This window comes from Apteryx rowi, unplaced genomic scaffold (assembly GCF_003343035.1).
Source record: "Apteryx rowi isolate R43461 unplaced genomic scaffold, aptRow1 scaffold_71, whole genome shotgun sequence".
Lineage (NCBI taxonomy): Eukaryota > Metazoa > Chordata > Aves > Apterygiformes > Apterygidae > Apteryx > Apteryx rowi.
The window spans coordinates 422958-443944 of NW_020450994.1; the positions used below are offsets into that span (position 1 = coordinate 422958).

General features: G+C 37.0%; 1 protein-coding gene across 3 annotated transcripts in view; it reads right to left on the reverse strand.

The window, feature by feature from the left end:
• Nucleotides 1-1063: 1063 nt before the first annotated feature.
• The window catches only part of WDR70 (WD repeat domain 70), a 147088-nt gene continuing 127164 nt past the window's right edge, over nucleotides 1064-20987 (reverse strand). For all 3 annotated transcript variants that reach the window (XM_026087251.1, XM_026087252.1, XM_026087250.1), the window contains exons 14-18: nucleotides 16636-16736; nucleotides 14963-15042; nucleotides 11927-12043; nucleotides 11383-11545; nucleotides 1064-1828 (exon numbers count right to left, since the gene is read on the reverse strand). In XM_026087251.1, the coding sequence (XP_025943036.1) occupies nucleotides 1744-1828; nucleotides 11383-11545; nucleotides 11927-12043; nucleotides 14963-15042; nucleotides 16636-16736 (546 nt within the window). In that variant the 3' untranslated portion in view covers nucleotides 1064-1743. The remainder of the gene's footprint in view (nucleotides 1829-11382; nucleotides 11546-11926; nucleotides 12044-14962; nucleotides 15043-16635; nucleotides 16737-20987) is intronic.

Sequence of the window (20987 nt, forward strand, 5' to 3'; positions counted from 1 at the left end):
AAATTTGTTTGAAAATGCTTTATTTTGTAGTGCATTATTTGGATGAAGTAAAATAAAAAATAGTCTTTAGTGAAACAATGGTCATTTAACATTACTTAGCTGAAGGGGACATTCCAGAGAGGTCTTTAGCAGGTCCTGTTAACAATTGCTGCTCTTCACCTGCTGCTTTCTTTTCTCCTCCTTTTCCTGTCTACATAGGTATTGTCCTTCATATTACATATGACAGCAGTAACTGCAAACTAAGCATTTCTTTGCTGTTTTAAATAAGTATGTACTAAAACATTTTCTAAAAGGCAAAAAGACAAGTTGCGGATTATTTAGTGAGGTTCCACTCTGATCAGAGGACAATACTGAGTTAAAGCAGTGGAAATGTTTTGTTGTTGGAATGTTAGACAAATCTCACGCCACCTTTTGAGAACAGGCTTACTTCTCCCTAATGTATAGAAATGATAATTGAAAAAGATAAGCATGGTCAAGGAAGTCACACAATTAAATCATGATGCAGAGAACACTTGAGAAAAAATTTAAGCTCTATTGACTCTATCAGGACACATGCTTGAGGTTAGGAAGGTGATTAAATGCTTTGCTAAATATAGCCTTAACAGATGCCTTCAGAATCTATTCATAATTAATAAAGCTTGATTGTTTATGATCTTTTGTTCTCTACTCTTAGTGGAAATGCAGAGTGCTTGCATTATTATATATAATTATAATCACAATACTTACCACATTGTATACTATTATAATCACAATATAAATGTCTAAACTAATTTAGATTCCTTTCTGCTTCCACAAAGAATATTAATTTTAAATATCTCTGTCCTTCAGTTTATGACATTTAACATCGCAATTCTGTGTTAAACACTGAAACCTTTCAATATTTAAATAACCACTATCAGTCTTCATAGAGTGTGAGACAAGAAATACACAATTCAGGCATACAACAAAATCAATATACACCAAGACTTGATAATAAATATACAATTCTGCTCTGTGTTAACACTAATCAGTACAAACTTATAAAGTTAGGAGGCCTGAATAAAATTCTTTATCAACTAGGAAATAAACATATGTTGGTTTTATTAAAACAAAATATATAATTGTCTGTTCCTATTTCACATGGTTGAAAAATAAAATTTGTATAAAATATTATTGTGAGATACTACACATATTAACAAACATCATCATTCACATAAGGATGGACACTAGAAAACATGTTTTCTAAAATTCACATACAAGCTAATTGAACTGGATTATTCCAGATTAATAAATCTGCATAAAAGTGTAAACCTTGTTTACTTGGGGGTTACTTGTGATATAAGAAAAAATGAGAAGAAATTTGAAACTCTGTATTATTTTATTCTGATACTTAAAATCCTTTAACATTGTCATGACACAGCATTGGTAAAGTTGGCAGTAATAAAAAAAACATTTAGCAATATCCTGAATTCAACAGAATTCTATTCAAAATTATAAGCACAGATATTTTTCATTTAAATCACAAAGTTAAGTAACTGACACAGGGAGGAGTTTTCCTTTGCACAATATAATTCATTCCTTATTACAAAATTCAGATGTAGAATTACAGTCCACTGTAATACAACAATCCTTTTTAAACTGTAGGAAGTTTTATGCATCAAAATAATTTATGCTTTCAAAGATTTTGACCTGCTACCCCAAATAAAGAAATACATGCTGCACTTTGTTTCAAATGCTTTTGAATTGTTCTTTAAACCAAATTCTTCAAATTTTACGTTTTTTCCACTCTGGCTTGTCTGTTTCATCCTCTTCTTGTTCCACTTCTGCAAAAACTGTTTTTGGCTGTGTTCTAGAAAATATTAAAAAGATTAAAATAATGGTCAGACTATAGTTCTTCTTTATCAGAAACTATATAAGACATACAGTAGATACAAATGACATCCTTTCTGTATTTAAAAGGAGAGAAGAGTATCTTATACTTGTCTATTTCATTTTCAACAAAAAACTATCAAGCAACATTCTAAAAATTCAAGAAACTTGCAGCTCTCAGGCAAAGAACAAAAGTAGGAAGAGGAGCATAACAAATAAACACGCATCTCTTGCAAGTATTGTTTCCTCATCAGCTTGCAACCCTTTGTGTGTATTCCATGAATAAAATTAAGACAGAAGAACAGAACAAATGGATTTTAATATAATTCTAGAAAAATGGAGCTATAGGTCTTCTCATTTCATTACAAAAAAAAAAAATCTTCCATTTTGATATGCTGTAGTAAGACAGCAGCCAGTAAATGAAAACAGAAAAGCATGGTTTCTGGCTTAGCCTATGCATGAAAAAAACAGCTTCTCCTCCAGAGACTTCATCCAGCACTACTGTAACATAATAAAACTAACAATCTTCATATGAGAACAGAGTGTATCCTACAGTCAAGCTTGATGGTATCTATTCCTCCACTGTTTACTTGTATTTTAAATAACACTTAAACTTTATAAAAATAATTATTGATTACTTTCTAAACGAACATGGTATCAAGTAGCATTTCAACAAACTGTTTAGACATTCAGTTCTCCTGTTTTACACTTTAATCACTGCCTGGTTCTTTTTTTTCCAATCTAATCCTTAGCATAATCATTGTGGAGCTGAAACCACGAGATTTCTGAAGTTGGCTCTACTAGACTCCCCATTACAACAAAGACACGTCAAAGTATAAAAAGCAGCCAAGACAGTCATCGTCTCATTAGGGTATTAACTAATGTTTTTACAGCCGTCAGAGGATGTGAAGAGCTAACTATTATTATAACAACTGTTATTTGGCAGACTCTAGAAAATGCATAAACCTTAACAAAATTGTGTCTGCCTTACTTAACACAGTAGGCATAATTCAATGTTGCCACTGACTTCAAAGAATAATAGCAAGCCCTTAGCCACTAAAGTCAAAGAGCAGGATTCTCCAGTTGTAAAATATGTGGCACAAAATAGATTTAAAGTCACCAAAACCAGTCAAAGACAACTTCCCTTGCATAGAGGATCTTTCTATTGGCTTGCCTTCTCCTTCCTCCTCCAAACTTGCCTTGGAGGTGAGGAGTACACCAAGATATTCCACAGATGGTTAGAAAGGAGCTCCTGCTGTGGGACTTTATTGGCACACGGTCCCCAAACCCCAAGTGCAGGATCTAGGCTGTGTGTCTCATTACATCTAAGCAGACCATGGACACAGTTGAGGACCTAAGCTACTGGAAGTTAGATAAGTCACTGCATGGAAAGCAGAATTAAGAGTAAAAAAATTAATATTATCCGATTTAAAGAAATTATCCAAATTAAAGAAAAAAGTCATCTGAAGATAGTTACATAAACTCTACTTATTCAGTCACTGAAGGAAGATAAAAATAATCAGTATTTGAGCCAACACAGCCACCAGGGATGAAGGCTCTGTTGGCTGAAATACTGAATTTTGTGGGCTGCTGAAGAAGTGGAATGTATGGAATTTTCTCTCTTTTCAAAACCTGTTTATGGAAGTGTATTTATGCAGTTTTAACAGTCTACCTTCATTGTATCACAACACACACAAAAAACTTATCTAAATGCCATGTGGGATCACACCAGGTCAGTACTGAGATGTCTGTTAGTATAGCACAACTGATCGAGTGTAAACCTATCATTTCTGACTACAAAACCAGCAAGTGTCATAATTTTACTCAGAAACTTCCATCCAAAGAGAATGACTTTATTTCTGATATGAGTAATGGAACCTGCATATTTTCCAGAATAGGAGTGGCACAGCAATATGTGAAAAGTTATAGACTTCAGATAATATAGGTAAGTTACTCAGAGTTCAGTAAAGTGAAAAAAAAATTAAAAAGAGAGACTGTAGCATAATCTAGCAGTAACCAGCTCAAGAGGAAGCATATAGAGGAAATCAAGTCTGCTTGCTGTCTCATTTTTTAAAATTAGCATGAAATGGCTATGGCCTCAGCTCAGCTGAGATATAAACTGTTTCACCTCCACAAGATATATAGCAGTAATCTGAACACCTATGGTTATTCATATGCCTGACCATTTTAAAGACAAACACAGAAATCACTGTTTTCATTACAGTATTATCAGTAGTGATCATTTAATTTAAATAAAAATTCTTCTGCTTAGTAACTGTAATGGAGATTGCTAGTGCAGTGGAAGATCACTGTATGATTAATATTTATAGAAAAATTATCAAAACAGGTTTACTGCTTCAAAATATTTTCATTTCTGAGGGCTAAACACCATATATGGAGGCTGTGGGTTTTTTTCCATCAAGTTTCTCATGTATTTTATTAATCCTTGACTTCAGGAGAGTAGATTTCAGCTTGTTAGGGATTTGCTTGTCAGGAAAAATGGGAGTCTGCCATGCGTGGCAAAGGGGGTCAGGAGAGCTAGTTGATCTTCAAGGACAACCTCCTCAAAACACATTCCATCTGATGTGCAAAAGGTCAAGCGAGCACAGCAGATGGCCAGCATAGATGAACAGGGAACTCCTGACTGAGATCAAACCCCAAGCCCCAAAACCCCAAAAGTAAGCACACAGAGGAAGAGGGGAAAGGCTACTCAAGAGGAATAGAGGCACTGCCTGAACACGCGGGAATGGAGATAGGAAAGCCAAAACTCAACTGGATTTGAAACTAGAAAGGGATGCAAAGGGCAACACTAAAGCTGTCTACAACTACACTGACAGCAAAAGGAATCCTAAGGAAAATGTGTTCAATGGGGCTGGGAACCTATTAACACAGGATATGGAAAAGGCCAAGGTACTCGGTGCTTTCTTTGGCTCAGTTTTCCCTGAGAAGGTTTGTCCTCAGGCCTCCCAGGATCCCCAACCTACTAGCAGAGTCTGTGGCAGGGAATGGAGCATTACCAACAGTAGAGGCAGATGGAGCACATAGCCAGCTGGACATATACAGATCCATGGGATCAGATGGGATGCATCTAAAGGTACTGAGGGGGCTGGCCAATGTCATTTCAAGGGCAGTCTGTCATCTTTGAGAGGTCACGGTGATCCAGCCTCGATGACTTGAAAAGGCAAACACCACACAGTTTCAGGAAGGGCAAGAGGAGGGGAACTACAGGATGGTCAGCCTAACCTCAGAACCTGGAACAAATCTTCATGGAAGCCATTTCCTGGCACATGAAGGACAAGAAGGTGGAAACAGCCAGCAAGGATTTAGGAAGGGCATATTGTGCCTGATCAGCCTGATTGCTTTGTGCCGTGAGATCCCCCTCTCTTCAGCACTTGTGAGACAACATCTGAGTATTATGGCCACTTCTGGGCTTTCCAGAGGAAGAAAGGTATTGGCATATTGGAGCAAGTCCAGAGCAGAGCCATCAGTGGGTTAGAAGGCAGTGAAGAGCTGCCATCAAGATGGTTACAGGGCTGGAGAACATGATGTATGGGGAGAGGCTGAGAGAACTGGGTTTCTTCACCTTGAGAAGGCTAAAGAGGGATCTTACTGCTATCTACAACTGCCTAATGAGAGGGTACACAGAAGATGGAGCCAGACTCTTCTCGGAGAAGGGTCACAGCTGTAAGACAAGTGACAACAGACACAATTTGGAAGATGGGAAGTTCCAGTTAGATAACATATGGGAACTTTTTCTTTACTGTGAGGATGGTCAAACACTGCAACATGTTGTCCAGAGAGCTTGTGGAATCTCCATCTTTGAGGGTACTTAAGCTTGACTGCACAAGTCCCTGAACAACCTGATCTAATTGGACCTAAGTAACATGATCTGATTGGACCTGCCTTGAGCAGGAGTTGGGACTGGATGACCTCTAGAGGTCCCTTCCCAACTAAATTCTATGATTCTGTAATTCCAAATGATTGTTCCTAAAACCAATATCTCATACACTGAAAAATGCATTCCTATTGTACTTAAGGGTTACAATAAAAGGCTGTAAATTAAAAAAAAGTAAAAATTGTTTTGTTCTTACTAGATTTGTTTGTATGCTTTTCTGCAAGCTTTTCTTTAGTTCAGTGGTTTTCAAACTATTCAGATATGAAGACCCCTAAAAAATTTGCAGTGCCAGGTGGACTGCTCTAGAGTCAACTTAACCTTTCTAGTTCTGGCTTGCTTTTCTTAGTTACCTTTCACAGATCCTGTAAAAGTAGCCCATTGACATCTGAGATTCATAGACTAGCAGTTAAAAAAAATACTGCTATAACTAAACCAACTGGAGAGGGCAATTCCATATCACAGCATGTGACTCATGTCACAGTAACTTCTCTAATTTGTGTTTATTTTGCACAAACAAAGAAAAAAAGAATACTTTCAAGAATGCTTTGATACCAGAATAGTGTCAAAAAGGCTACTCCCAGACTGAAAACTTCAGATTTTAAGCATCAGGTCCCCTTACATTCATTACCCTATCAACCAGCCTGTCTCTTTTCTGAATCTCAGAGACATTCCTCTCAAAATTAACAGATTTCCAGAAAAGATTCAGCTTAAATATATCAGCATGTGTCAACAAAATCACAGTTATAAAACATTCTGCTCAGGCCTGCTTCTTAAATTAAAGGTACTTGAGCCACAATATAAGTAACACTTCACACATGAGTACTGCTACTGAGAAAAAGAGCAGTGAACACACAGCGCAGCTACATGTTATTGCTTCAAGCCACTTCCTTTTGCCAGTAACAAGCAGTGATGACAAAGATGGCAAAACGGGTGCAATGTCAATGAAATGTAAGATATGTTCAGAGACCCCTGGTCTATCCTGATGAGGAGGGAAATTTCACCCTCACCTTCCTTACAGCACAGGCCAGAGCTACATCTGGGCCTGGTTAGGCCCTCAGCTCCAACGTTCAGTAATTCATGCTGATCCTTCAGAGGGACATCTGAAGTCATTATAGCATCTCCGTACAGCTGTGTTAAAACAAACAGCTCACAAAGAATGTAATTTTCAAACATTTACAACTGATGCCTCAAGTTCCTTTCCTGTAGTTCTTTACTTGAAATCTTCAATCTGTCCTTCCTTTCCTTTCCCTCCACTGGAACTACTCTTGCCAAGGTCTCTAACAAGCTTTTTCCTGAAAAATCTCAAGGTCTTTTCTTTATGCTCATCCATTATGACTTCTCTGCTGCACTGACCACTGCTTTTTGGACACTTTATTCGCACTGGGCTTCTGCGATATGTCATCTCCAGCTTCAGCATGTACTTCTTATCATCCCTCGGCATCTTTTTCAGCAGCATCTGTTTTTTCACCCATCCTTTTGCCACTTACATACTTTCCCCTCCTCTTCTGGCTCAAATTATAGGAGAAACAGAAAGGTCACGATAATGATAACAAGCTTGAAAAAAAAAATCAAGTGATAAATAAGGCAAATGACTATTTGGCTTCCAGAATAAATTAGGCACCTTTAAATCCAACAAAAAGGAAATATTTTAATGTACAATCTATAAACTAACAGTACTAGTCATGCCACAGGTACTTCTTATAAGAATTATAAAGCATGAAAATACAATTATAAAAGCATGACATAAATTACTTGATTAGAACGAGATACCTGTGGCTTTTTCCTGCTCCTAGCTTTGTGGAGAGTTAGGAAGAGTTTTTTGGGAAGAAACATTATTGCATTATTATCTCCTGTAAACACCTTAGTCTGAAAACTCTGATCTTGCTCACTCCTGTATGCAGGATAACAGTTTTACAACTGCTTACTACAGTTTTGCATTAATTTCTACATTCCCCCCCCCCAAAAAAAAGTGAAACTCCCTAGTAAGTCTTGTTCCTAACGCTTATTCTTAAATATGATTTTTAAAGAGTAAAGAAGCATTCCAAGAAATGTTTTTGAAATTCCCTTGGCTGTAAAAAGTTTATACTATTCTGGCATAACAACAACAACAACAACAACAACTCATTTAAAATCTTTTAACTTGACAGTTGTGTTTCTTCTTTCACTATAGCAAAAGAGTACACAGAGTTTTCTTAATACGACCATCTCACTTCCTAAAAATATGACCATCTCTTATGTTTCCAATTATATTTAATCTTTTTGACAGAAATTAAGTACAACAAACTGTAGATTTTATGATGGCATACTTCATAAGATGCTTTAAATCTACAGAAAAGGAAACACATAGAATTTAAAATATTTTTTCCTCAAACTGCTGTATTTAAGCAGCTGCATAAAATAGTCTTTCTCCTCTTCAAGTGTTTTTAGTCAGAGATTTTTACATTAAAAGTAACTAGTTAACATTTTTCTGATCCTTTCAGAAACAATCCTACTGTTCTACTATGAATTGCCAAGTAAAATGCCAAAACAATCAGTCTACATAGTCTTTTGTAAGAATTTCCCTCTGACTATAGGAGATGGAGGTTAAAGTACATTCATTTCCTTTTATTGCTTTAGACAAAAATATCAGGCCAAATGTTTTCACTGAAGTTTGTAGGTCAAATTCTTTTTCATGATTATTACTCATATGATAGGATTCATTCACAAAAGAATAAACCTGGCTTCAGGCAAATGGTATGACTGAGGGAAAAATCAGTATTACTTGTGACTATGTATGTGAGGGTAAACCACAGATTATTTGGCCCTGGATCACTGTTTATTATATACTATTATTATCATTGTTTATTATAAAGTTCAAGGTGCGATGCCTATGACAGGTATAACTTGATAATCTGACAAACCTGTTAACTCAATCACTATGAAAAAAATTTAGTATCTAAAATGTTTTTCCTTAGGTTAACATGCATTTTCTTAGAGAGGAAAATGGAAAACTATAAATGAATAACCATCCATTAGACAACACACATACAAAAAAAAAAAAAAAGCCTTGTCAAACAAGGCTATATCAAGTGGATACTTTTATACCATACTTAGGTAAAAAGTTACCATGCAGGAAACATGGAAGAACTGATAAAAGAAAAATAAAGAAAGTAGTAAAAATAAACACTGTTTAAAAAAAGGAAATATACTGGTTGTATGTTTTCTAGGTTTCAAGACAGTATGTAATTTTAAAGAATTCTAAATGTATTTAGAATATAACCTTTCCTAATTCTTTAGTGTATTTTATGCTATAGCTAAAAGGACACAGTTTCCCTAGGTTTGTATACTGTTCAATATTTTGAACTCCTGATTTCAACAGGGCCACAGGGGACACTACTACAGTATAATATGTGATAATTTACATCAATTACTTGTACTTTGCCTATTTTACTGCTCATGCATTTGGAACAACATCTGTAAGATGCTGTGTATATATAAGGTAAACATATATGCCCAGCAAAATCAGATATGAGATACATAATTATCACCGCTTTCTATACTACATATGTGTGCAGACAAGCAGCTAATGAGACCTGAGCAGCTATGGACCTGCCATTGGTCCATATTTGTTAATGCAGACCTCCATTTCTGAAAATTAAGGACATAACACAATTATAAAGAAAGTTTCTACATTTCAGTGTTAGCCTGAATGAAATATAATAATAAAAAAACTCTTAAAATGCTTTTTGCATAGGGCACTTCTTAAAGTCAAGTTTCTAAAGCAAGGATAACGGCAGTTTCACTGGCACAAAATTTATCAACTGACAGAGCTGTCAAGGCAGCATGCTGTTGGCTGCGCTCCAGCTCCCCCACATACATAGCACCGTCTGGTGTGTAAGCTAATAGCAGTCTGGACTTGCATCCTCCCCACTTCTCAGCCAGTTCTCTTCTTTCCCTGCAGCTACATCTTTTAACAAGAAACCGTAATGAGATCTGCCCACCTGACACAGGAAGCCTTCTGTAATACAGCTATGTTTTAAAACTTTCATGTCTATTACATTGCAGGTGTCAGGGATGAAACCTAATATACAATCAATGAAGTTGCTGAGCCAAAAATATACCAAAGTATCTATCTGTCTGATGGAATGTGCGATCATATTTACTTCTGAGAACGGAGAGTTGCACATTTTAAATAAAAACGGGTACATGCACATTCATGTGTAGCAAACACGAACTCCCTAAAAAATTAAAAATCTGTATTTAGCATTTCATTATAGCAACTGTTACAAAATCAGGCTTTTAAATATTTCTTCTTTTGACTCGGTAACAAGGGTGATATTGTACTCTGCACTCATTTGATGTACTGTACAACAATGCCATACTTCCTAATTACCCAGTCAAAGCCAGGCTGGGTCACTACCGCTCTCAAGTTGCTTTGGAACAGCTATTCTGTGATCTTCCCGAAGATGTAGGCCAAGTCAAAAAACAAGTGCCACCAACTGGAAACAACTATGATTATTAACATATTTTGAGTTTCTGAAAAGTGGTGATTTTTCTTCATAACAGAAATAAAAACTACTAGACAAAGTACAGTCTGGGAGATAACAACACTGGGCTGCAAGTAAGAAACACAGCTTCTTATTAGCTCTGCCTGGTCTGTGCAGGCCATTTTACCTCTTCACAACCTTTTTCTTATGCATTTTGAAGCTACCAATTATACTAGATAGGTTATTTTCTGTAACAAAAACATCATTAACAATAATAAAATAGAAAAAGGTTAGTAAATTTTAAAGCAGTAGTGTGAATGTTTCTGTTCATTACTGTGAAATGCGTTCATTTAGTATTAGTATGTAAGTATTAGTAGTCAGTATGTATTTTAGTACTATTGCGAATTTATTTATTTAATGATTTGAATTGCATTTGAAAGTATTAAAGAAGAATATTCCACAGTTTTCATACACAGAGGTAACACACACACAGATGCTACACTCACACCTACAATTTAAACTAAGTTACCATCTGTGGTATTACCATGATTCCACTAGCATAAATTTGACATGGCTGTTTAAGTTATGTAACAACAACTGATTATATATTTATTTACGTTGAATTTTTGGTACGAGAAGTTTATTTGTGCCATTTATAGTATTCATGTACCTGTAAGACCAATTTAAGCAGGTACTCAGGTGCTGAGGTAGGAAAAAATTCAAATAAAAACTTTAGAATTTCAAGAAATCATCTAAAATACACTGTCATAATACCAAGTAAGTATTTTGCAGGTTTAACCTCAGAATCAGTCAGAACTAGAGGATGTATCTAACACCAGCCAAACTTGCGACCCCAATCTGCCAATGGGACGGTATCTTATTAATAGGTATGTTACAATTTCAAAGATTGGTTTGGGGAAGACTAATAAATTTAGAAAGCTTTTAAATAATTTTCTAGCACTGATATATTTTTAAAATGGAAATGTCAAATTTTAACAATTTAATCTACTGGAAGCTCAATCTTCATATGAGAGCATGACATATTCTTGGTTTGCATATTCATAGCAACGATCCAGAAAAGGCAAAGAATACCGTTAAAAATGTGTCTTCTGTTTTTATCAAACACCCACTGGCCTCCAAAAATATTGCTTGTATTTTTAATTGTTTTCTTACTTAGCATATGCTGGAGCAACCCAGTATGGATTCTCCTCTGCTTCCTTTGCATGACGTAAAATAGCCTCTCGAGGGTTGCTATCATCTGTCTTATCCAGTGCAATATTCTTGACTATGTATGATGACAAGGTACCTCCATGAGTTCCAACACGGCCACCACGACCTGTAACAAAAAAAGAAATCAGTATTTTAGAGAAATTTATTTAACAAATAAACAGAAAAGCAAAATATTGTATTATGTCTGTAACCTTGATCTGATACAAGGAAGCTATATAATGTTACAGAAAAAGCTTAATTTAGAGCTGCATTCACACAAGCATTTTACTGATTATATAACTAGAAGTGAGTCATTGCAATTATTAATTTATTTTTGGCAACCACTCCAATCAGAGACCAACGTCTTACAATGCTGGGCACTGCTCACATGTAGAGTCCCCACCCAAAAATGTTCGAACGCAAATCCAAACAAGCATGGAACCCAGGCACGATGGTCCCTTTGGCATACGTCAGTCAGGCAGACAGGCAGTGATTATGTCTAGATTACCTGGTCCTGCTACTGGAGGTTCAGGTTTGTGAGATTTCAGGGGATCCAGTCTATCCTTTTCTAGCTGTTTCCTGGTGCTTCGCTGTCGTGGTTCACGGAACATTGGAAGTGCATGGGCTGAAAAGAAAAGTCACAGTTTAGAGAAAGTGTTAGAAATTCCATTAGCTTTTTAAAGTTTTAATTTCAAGGGCTAAGACTGCAATTGGTCCATGCAATAGGAAAGGTGGCAGAAGCAAACTCCAATTCTTCTGTATCTAAGCAGTGGTTTATTTTAGAGGGTTTCTTCCTGCTGAATTTTTAAAAGATAAAAGCAGCCAGATTTCTAGCGTTCCTTTAGGCAGCAGTCTTTCATCTGTAATACTGTTTGGATAGTTTACTCATATTTAACTTATTCCTCTGTCATTCAGTTCTCAGCATTACCACTGTGACCAGCTGGTTGCTCTTTTCTGAACTTTCCATCTTTCTACAGTTTTCTAATACTCTGTTCTAACAGTGTGACAAAACTCTAGATGCAGCCTTGGACCTGAGACAGAGAGAGGATGAATCCCCTCCATGATCCAAAACATGATGTTTCTCCATATAAGGTCATAATCACATTTTTTTTTAATTATGAGATTGAGGTTGGAAGAATATCTGTAACTGAGACAGAACTTGTCTAAGTTATCGGGATTTAACACTCCTATTTCCTCATAAAACTGCAACAGTATCTTCAATCACAGCAATTTATCTGTGTATTGTTTCAATACCCCCTCCCAGACAAAGAGACACTTTTGTCAGCCGCACTGAAGCACCGTGTTCAGGGGCATAGTTTTCTCAGGGTGAGGCTTAGCCCTCACACCCATGTGTGCTGATTGCTGCTATTTCCCCAAATGTGGAAAATTCTATAGGACAAACAAATACAAAACCCGGAAAGCACCATAATCTCAAGGGTAGGGGCACTGGCTCCCTGCTGAATATAAAAGGATGGGGTATCTAGGGATCTACTGGCTTAATTTTCCAGGTTATTTTTGGAAGCCTACTAAATTTATTAGACTAAGCGAAGTCATAGCCACATGACATAGAAGTAGATCTTTGGGAATAAATGTTTAGATTTTATTTTTGCAGATTTCATGAAGTATGAAATGCCTGGGACAATTTGCTGGCAAGCACTAAGCTTGACTGGTTTGCACAGAGCATCTGAGGCGACTGATGCACAGATCCAAGCTTTTGCCATATGTGGAGTCAAGGTTGTCCAAGGGAAACCCAAACTGAGTATTCCTGTGTTTTAAAAGTAACACCTAATCCCTCAAGTGATTTTCCTGCATTTTAAGCAGATACTATAGGCAGTTCTGAGAGTAGACTAAAAAAAGTCAAAAAAAGTAAGAAAAAAAGTCAAAAAGTAGTACAAAAAAGTCCAAAAAAAGTCAAGAAAAAAAAAAAGAGGTTGGTTCACTTGGGAAAGGACTTCTGACATCTTCAGTTCTGTCCAGTTCTATCTGTAAGCTTAAAAGGAAGAAACGCAACCTCTGAAAAGCTTCCAAAATGTGCAACAAACCGAAAAAATTGTAAAGCAAATCCTTACGACTACTTCATTACCAGTTCTCAAACATTTCTACTGCATTACTTTACATGGAAGTATCCTTATTTAGTTTCAAAATGATGCGGAAAGAATAATTAAATGGCTAAAATTCAATGACAAAGTTCCGAAACTTTGCAAAAATTGGACCTAAATCTAAATTTGCGTACCTTTGAATGGCATTTATAAATGCCACTGGATACACTTGGATACACAAGTTCTATCGGATTTTAAGCAGAAAGTTTTTTAAAAATCACAAAAACCCTTTACAGTGTAAACATTAACAACGGCGCACACAAAGTATTTAGATAATAGGCTGTGTGATGATATAGTCAGGGCTGTAGTAAGGATGGGGTGAGAAGGGCACCGAGAGGAGATAAATATTCCTGATCTTTGCCAGCTGCTACTTCACCCACTGCTACCCAGGAATGGGAACTGCACATCTGCAGCAGCAGGGTGAGTAGGAGACAGCTGTGGCTGGAAAGTACCCAAGATGGGACCCCAGAACCAAAGTGCCTTCATATGGGCCTGGCTACTAAGATTGCCCAGGCTTTCTTGTTCTAAACCTTCTTTTTGTTTATTACGCTGCCAAACAATTTGTATGTTCAATAAAAATGAAATGTTATTTCTAAGAATGAGATTACTGGAAAACAGGGCTGGATCCAACACTGTGGAACTGGGAGAAGAGGAAGAAAAGAAGCAGGACAGCACAACACTGTGACTGTTCTCAGTTCACATGAGGTAGCACTACATAGGGCAGGGCTGATTGGGAGGGCTGGATCTTAGTTGAGCCCATCATCCTCGTTAAATTTGGCCTTAGGAAAAAGTCAGGTCACTAAACATTTTACAGTAACAACAATAACAATTTCTTATGTAACAGCGAGTCTTAATAGGAACATGAGGTTTTATACAAGAACAACCGTGATGCTGGAGAGATATTTTAACTATTTAAAAACCCATATATCTCTGGGCAAGTTCTAAATTTTGAAAAATCACTTGGAATTTGTTCAAGACCTATTCTTAATGTTTTTGATTTTGCCACTCATATTATTTATGTCCCCAAGTGACAAAAAGCTTCCTAGACCCATCTATACTCACCCATCTTAGTGATGATTTGAGAGAAGGGAAAGGAGGGGGGGAAGCTATCTTGGGCTTTTTTGCTTTATCTAGCTTTTTTTCCCCCTTCTTCTTCAACAAAATACATATAAAAGGACATTCCAACTGAATACAAACAGCTGTCCTTTCAGGCTTCTACTGCATGAAACTTGCACCAGAATCTAGGAAACAACCATGATTAACAATTTTACAGGACATACTGAATATAATCATACGAAGCACTAACATCTCAGAGCAATGCCCAATACTTAGCGAATGACTGCAATTTTTTAGAGGGGAGTATATAAAACTAAATGTTCTACAAAGGATATGAAACCTGAGAAAGAGCTAAGGATGCTCTTTAAAGGTACGTTTGAGTTCCTTACGTGTTATAATGTAATCTTGAGTAAGAGTCTCTGCTTGTCTCTCTTTTCGTTTTGTTTTGACCACACATAATTTTGCTCCCCTAGGAGGAAACACACAGCAGTTTAGTTGGTCTTTTTATAGCAGAAATAGAAACCATTTTTTATTCAAAACAAATATTCTCAACTAAGTTATACAGCACATTAAACATTCATGAATGTGTGTATCTTTGCATGTCCACGCACATGTGAAGGAGGGTAAAGAGATTAGTATATCTGTTATACTGCAGCTTTTTATGACTTGTGGAAATAAGAGTGGAAGTTTCATTTCACATTTTGTTCGTCCACAGTACGTCTAGCGCGCGCACAGAAAATGCTCCTCTCCAAACAGGGGAAAAGATTTGCTCTTACCACTCCTCATCAGCAGCAGGGGTGGTAGTTACCTAATCAGAAGTGTCTGTAACACAGCACTGGGGAAGCTTGCATAAGCCCAGTTGGTGCTAAGACCGATTTAAACTGGTGGTATTATTCCTCCTTACTATAAGCACCAGGAAACGACCTGGGTACCAAACTGAGCTAGGGCTCTCGTGATCTGTGTTGGGGACTCAGGGCTGCACTCACTTTGCACTACACATCTGCTTGATACTTAACCACACTATGGCAGTTCTGCACTGTTAGCATTTTTTGAGTACGGAAGGAAGATTTTACCTTTACAGAGTGTCTATTCTATGTACTGACAAGAAAAACAAACAGTAATTTATCTCTGGGTCCAAGCAATGACGACCGACTGCTCTCTCGTTCTCTAAACTGACAAAAAGAAACTAAACTTATTTCTGACTATTTTATGAACCAGAGTTTATCCGCATATTCAAGTGTCCAGGTCACAGTAGGCATCCAGAAACTGTGACTGTTCTRGGATGCCAGTGAAACAAAGACAAGGGGCTATAAGGAAAGAATATCTTATTCATGCCACTCTATATCAACTGTAAGTTTCCCCCTCTGCTGAAAGAAGCATGACCCAGGTCTCCAGCTAATCCATAGGGTAAAAGGAAGTCAACCACAAAAGAAATACTTATAGACTAGCTAAGCCTTTTCATTCTAGGCTGATAGTTGCCTCCTGATGAACAAACACCTTTCCATCAGAAGCGCAGGCAAAAACCACAGGTGACATGGGGGGAAGGGAGGGTAGAAAACCAAGCAGAAAGATGGGAGTGTGCTTTCTTGTATTGCCTCCTCTCAAATTTGGTCTTCAAGTGCAGCTTCACAGTCACTGAAGTTTAAGCTAATGTTTCTAAACAAAATTTTTACTTCAGAAAAAAAGAGAGATGTGAGATCATAAAATATGACTACATTAAATAAATATACTTCAATAGCACCATTTCATGCAGTCCTTAAGAGGTTGGTTATTCTTACTACTGAAGGGTTGGTTATTCTTACTGCAGCTTTTGTACAATTCAATAATGAAAGCAAATTCAGATAAAACTGTCAGTATACAGCACCATGAAAAGCTCAGAGGAAAATGTACTGCTTTTCAAAAACCAGTTATTTTTTTTCTTTTTGCAGTAATTAAGTAGGTAGAACTCTGCAAAACAATCAATCGTAAATCATTTTTTCCCATCTCTTATAATCAGAAAATCACAGAATCAGCCTAAGGTTGAGAAAAAATAATGTTCTTAATCATTAATCACTAAAATTACCTCTGGCTTTTGATAGGATCATAGTACACTTTTGCCAATCCATTTCCTGTGCCAACCATGATCTGGTTCAGCTTGGGATGCCAAAGGCAACGCACAACACTCTGAAACAAAGCAAAATATTGATAGTTGGTCATTCATCTAGATCTTAGAATTAATATTCATATTGTCAAATAACGGCTGAAAGTCACACTGTACAAGGAACAAGCCTGAACATGTGAATGAATATGTGAATACATGAATGAATAAAAGTTCCTCTCCTAAGCAGAACACAATCTGAAAGGAGCGACAACACATGGACATAGGCAGATAAGGAAGTAAAAATGGGTGGCAGCGTGATAACCAGAGATCTCCACAGGCTAACTGTTCCAGGATCTTTACGGGTATCAAGCAAATAGAAAGCTAAAGGCAGATTCGAAAGAGAACAATGAGGTGCTTCAGATTTAGCAACATGGGCCTTCATGACTTTTGCATTTTCCTTTTTAAATTCTTAATTATTCCACCCTGTTCCTTACTTTAACTATTTTTCCCTTCCTCTCAGACTAAAAGTTTCACACAGAGCTGACCTTTCACTCACTGACTGCAGAAATGAAGAGCAGTTGATCTTCACTCTTGGTTCTTTCTTCCCTAGAATGCCCTGAAGAACTTGGTATTTGAAGGCAATGTCTCACAGCTCTGTCACCCTTCTGGTCAGCACAGAAACCGATTTTTCAGACATTAAGAGCATTGTTCTGCTATACACATAGCATGGTCTTCCATATGACTGATGGCTGTACACAGTCTGAATCACCAGACCAAAACAGAAACTCTGTAAGACTATCAAGGCATCTGACTCAAGAGAGCCAAAGGAGTGGGCATAATTTCCCATGCAAGACAAAACATCTTAATATGAAAAACATATCTGCATCTGACTAACAGGAAAGAAACCCTACTCTTGAGAGGTAATAACTTTTTAAAGGGATACTCTCCCAGACTGAAGACTGAGGTCTTGATAGTGTTTGTGTTAACTTTGTAATAAATGTACCCAGAGCTAGCAGGATGCATCTTCATGCTACTATTTCACTGAATAATGCTCAATCATTTTTCCATCCTTTTTTCCCCAAGCTTACCACTTCTCCTCTCTCAAAAAATAGGTATAGACTCCTCTCAAAGTGAATTAATAATTCAATATTCAACCACTTCCATCCATCTATCAAGAAACTATCTATATATTTTGTTACACAATACAGCACATAATAGTCACAAAATGGGAACCACTAACGTCTTAACAAGGGAAATACTAAGTTAGAATATAATTAGGGGTGTAAGTGAAATATAGCCCTATAACTTGGGAGATGAGAACCATGTGATTTAGAAGTGAATGGTTCTTTATCAACTCTGTTGACTGATGAATCACTTCTCCCATTTCATTTTTCTTCCTTTCTCCGGTTTGGTCCATATCCCATTTTTCTCAGTGTTACGAGGCATAGAAAATTAAAACTATGATTCTGAAACCCATTCAGGCATCGTGAATTAGACATTCATTTGTCTACAAGATGAACAATAACTTTTCTCTGAGCTGTTTATGTGCTTGGTGTTCTTGCTAAAAATAAATAAATAAATAAATAAAAGAATTGAGAGATGAGCTTACAAGAATCAGCTGATCACTCTTTACAAGGCATATCCATAAAGCATCATGCCCACTACATACATACGCACACAACTGCATGCTACTCACAGGTACAAATAAACATGATTTATTTATTTTGAGACAACTAAAGGACAGTGATCTTTTTAGAGATAAATAGGAAGTACATAGTAAAATTCTTGTAATCCGTTATCTCCATAATCCCTGCTACATGTTACCAAAATAATCAATACAGGATTATTAATAAGTTGTTTGGTTTAAATAAAGATTCCTACATACTGTTATGTAATCCTATTACTCAAACGCTACGGTAATTCTAGAACACACAAAGCTAATAACAAATATGGAAGGTCAAAGGTGGGTGGCCTTTTCTTTTATTAATATTTATTGCATGTGTTTAGCCAGCCTTTTTAAACTTCGTAGTTAATGTGGTTCTCCACTTTCTACTGTCAAGAAAATGTATTTTATAGCATGGTACTGGATACCAGCCAACAAAAACAAAGCCTGAGACAGTGTGGCTCAGCGCTGATGGGGATTGCTAAGTTTCTAACTTGTCAAACATGCACAGCACACTTAAAACCACCCTGGCACGTGCTCCAGAGCAGGCAGAAGAAACTGCCATAAAATGCAGCACTATAAATCTTCTGAAACTGTAAAATGTCTCCAGAAAATAATTTGTTAAAAACTAAACAAATACAAGGTCTGAACATGCAAGCAATTAATTTTATTAAGCCACTGGCATATAAACCTACTTTATATGAAATAGTAAAAACTACTAAGGTGGATTTTCAGATTGTTTTAGAATTGGACAATACCTTACAAAAGAGAAAAATACCGAAATCCTGAAGTAAATCCTAAAAACCTTTCTCAGTCAGATAATCCCAAAGAAGTAAACATTTTAAACAACTATACAGCAGAGGGATCATTGTAGACCAGGTCTTAACACTGGGAATGGGGGGTGGGGAGGGGGAATCTTTATCATGCAAAAATAGTTAATTTCTAAACACAGCAGTCTTGCGCCAATAACTCTAACTTTCCTACTGTTTACACTTAAAATAAATCAGGTAGATATCTTTATCATCAGAAATGCAAAACAACAAAATTGTTGTCACAGAATGTCCCGCCCCCCAGCTCTCCAGGGGAAGAGTGTTCCTGGCAGGAAAAGAAGCGTTTCCCCAGCCTGACCTACCCATGCACATAGATAGCTGCCTACTGATACAAGATCTTACAGAATCATAGAATGACTGAGGCTGGAAGGGACCTCTGGGGATATCTAGTCCAAACCCCCGCTGAAAGCAGGGTCAACTACAGCAGGTTGCTCAGGAGATTGTCCAGTCCAGTTTTGAATACTCACCTCCAAGGAAGGTGACTCCACAACCTCTCTGGGCAACCTGTTCCAATGTTTGACCATCCTCAGCGAAAAAAAAGTTTCTTCTTATGTTTAAATAGAATTTCCTGTGTTTCAGTTTGTGCCTATTGCCTCTTGTCCTGTCACTGATCACCACTGAGAAGAGTCTGGCTCTGTCTTCTTTACTTCCTCCCATCAGATATTTATAAACATTGATAAGATCCCCCCGGAGCTTTGTCTTTTCCAGGCTAAACAGATACAGCGCTCTCAGCCTCTCCTTGTATGTCAGATGCTCCAGGCCCTTAATTGTCTTAGTGGCCCTTTGCTGGACTCACTCCAGTATGTCCATGCCTCTCTTGTACCAAGGAGCCCAGAACTGGACCTAGCACTCCCGAGTTGAAGGCACTAATCGCCTCCCTCGACCTGCTGGCAATGCTCTTTTGTCTGATACAAATACCTCTGGCTGCCGCTTTCTGTTTCTCTCAGCTGCAAACAGGATTTGTCTTGAATCCTAATTCCAAAATCCACAATGATTTTTTTTTTTTAATAACTAGTTTCATTTTAAGATTGGGTCTTGCAGTGGAACCCAGAATGAACCAGATGGTACTTAAGTTTTAACTGCCCCATGAGACAAGGGTTCAGGCTGGAAGCAATAACCACAGGAGCTAAAAGCAAACTACAATCTCTCACTGCACTTACCAAGGTGATTTCATGCTTTATCAGAAAAGTAAAACAGAAGGGAATTAACTTGACAGTGCTTTATGGAAACTTAGCACAAAAGACTGGATTACCCATTAGTACTGGCTGTACGGAAATTCAATGGATGCCAGCTTCAAGGCTCAGAAAATATGAACACTAGGAGCAATAATGAAAAACTTCAGTTAACTAATTTTAGATTCAAACATTCAACATAGAAAGCCTTAAACAGTTTCTCATAACAATTAAAGAGGAAACAAAGTGATGTAGATTCTGAAATCCATAAAATTTCAGGTCCTCTCTCAGCTTTGCAAAAGGAAAATAATGTATTATAATAAATAAGAATGATAACATGCAGAATGTATCATCATGCAAACATCTTCGACACTTAAAAAAAAAAAAGATTCCAATAATGGCTCAATGTATGGGACAGAACATCTTCAGAACATGAAGTCCTGGAAGCCTGTCATAATTTCATTTTGGCCAGAAGAGATTTTTTTGCCCAGCTTTGTGACAGTAAGATTAATCTATCTTAAAATAACAATACTTACAAGTACAGCACTTACAAAGGACAATTACTAGTAATGTTTTAAAAGCTGTTTGGTACTTTTGTTCTTATTTTGTCTTAATGTTGCCATTAATTTCTTCAAATGTAGTCAATCTGAAAAGACTTTACTAGGGTCT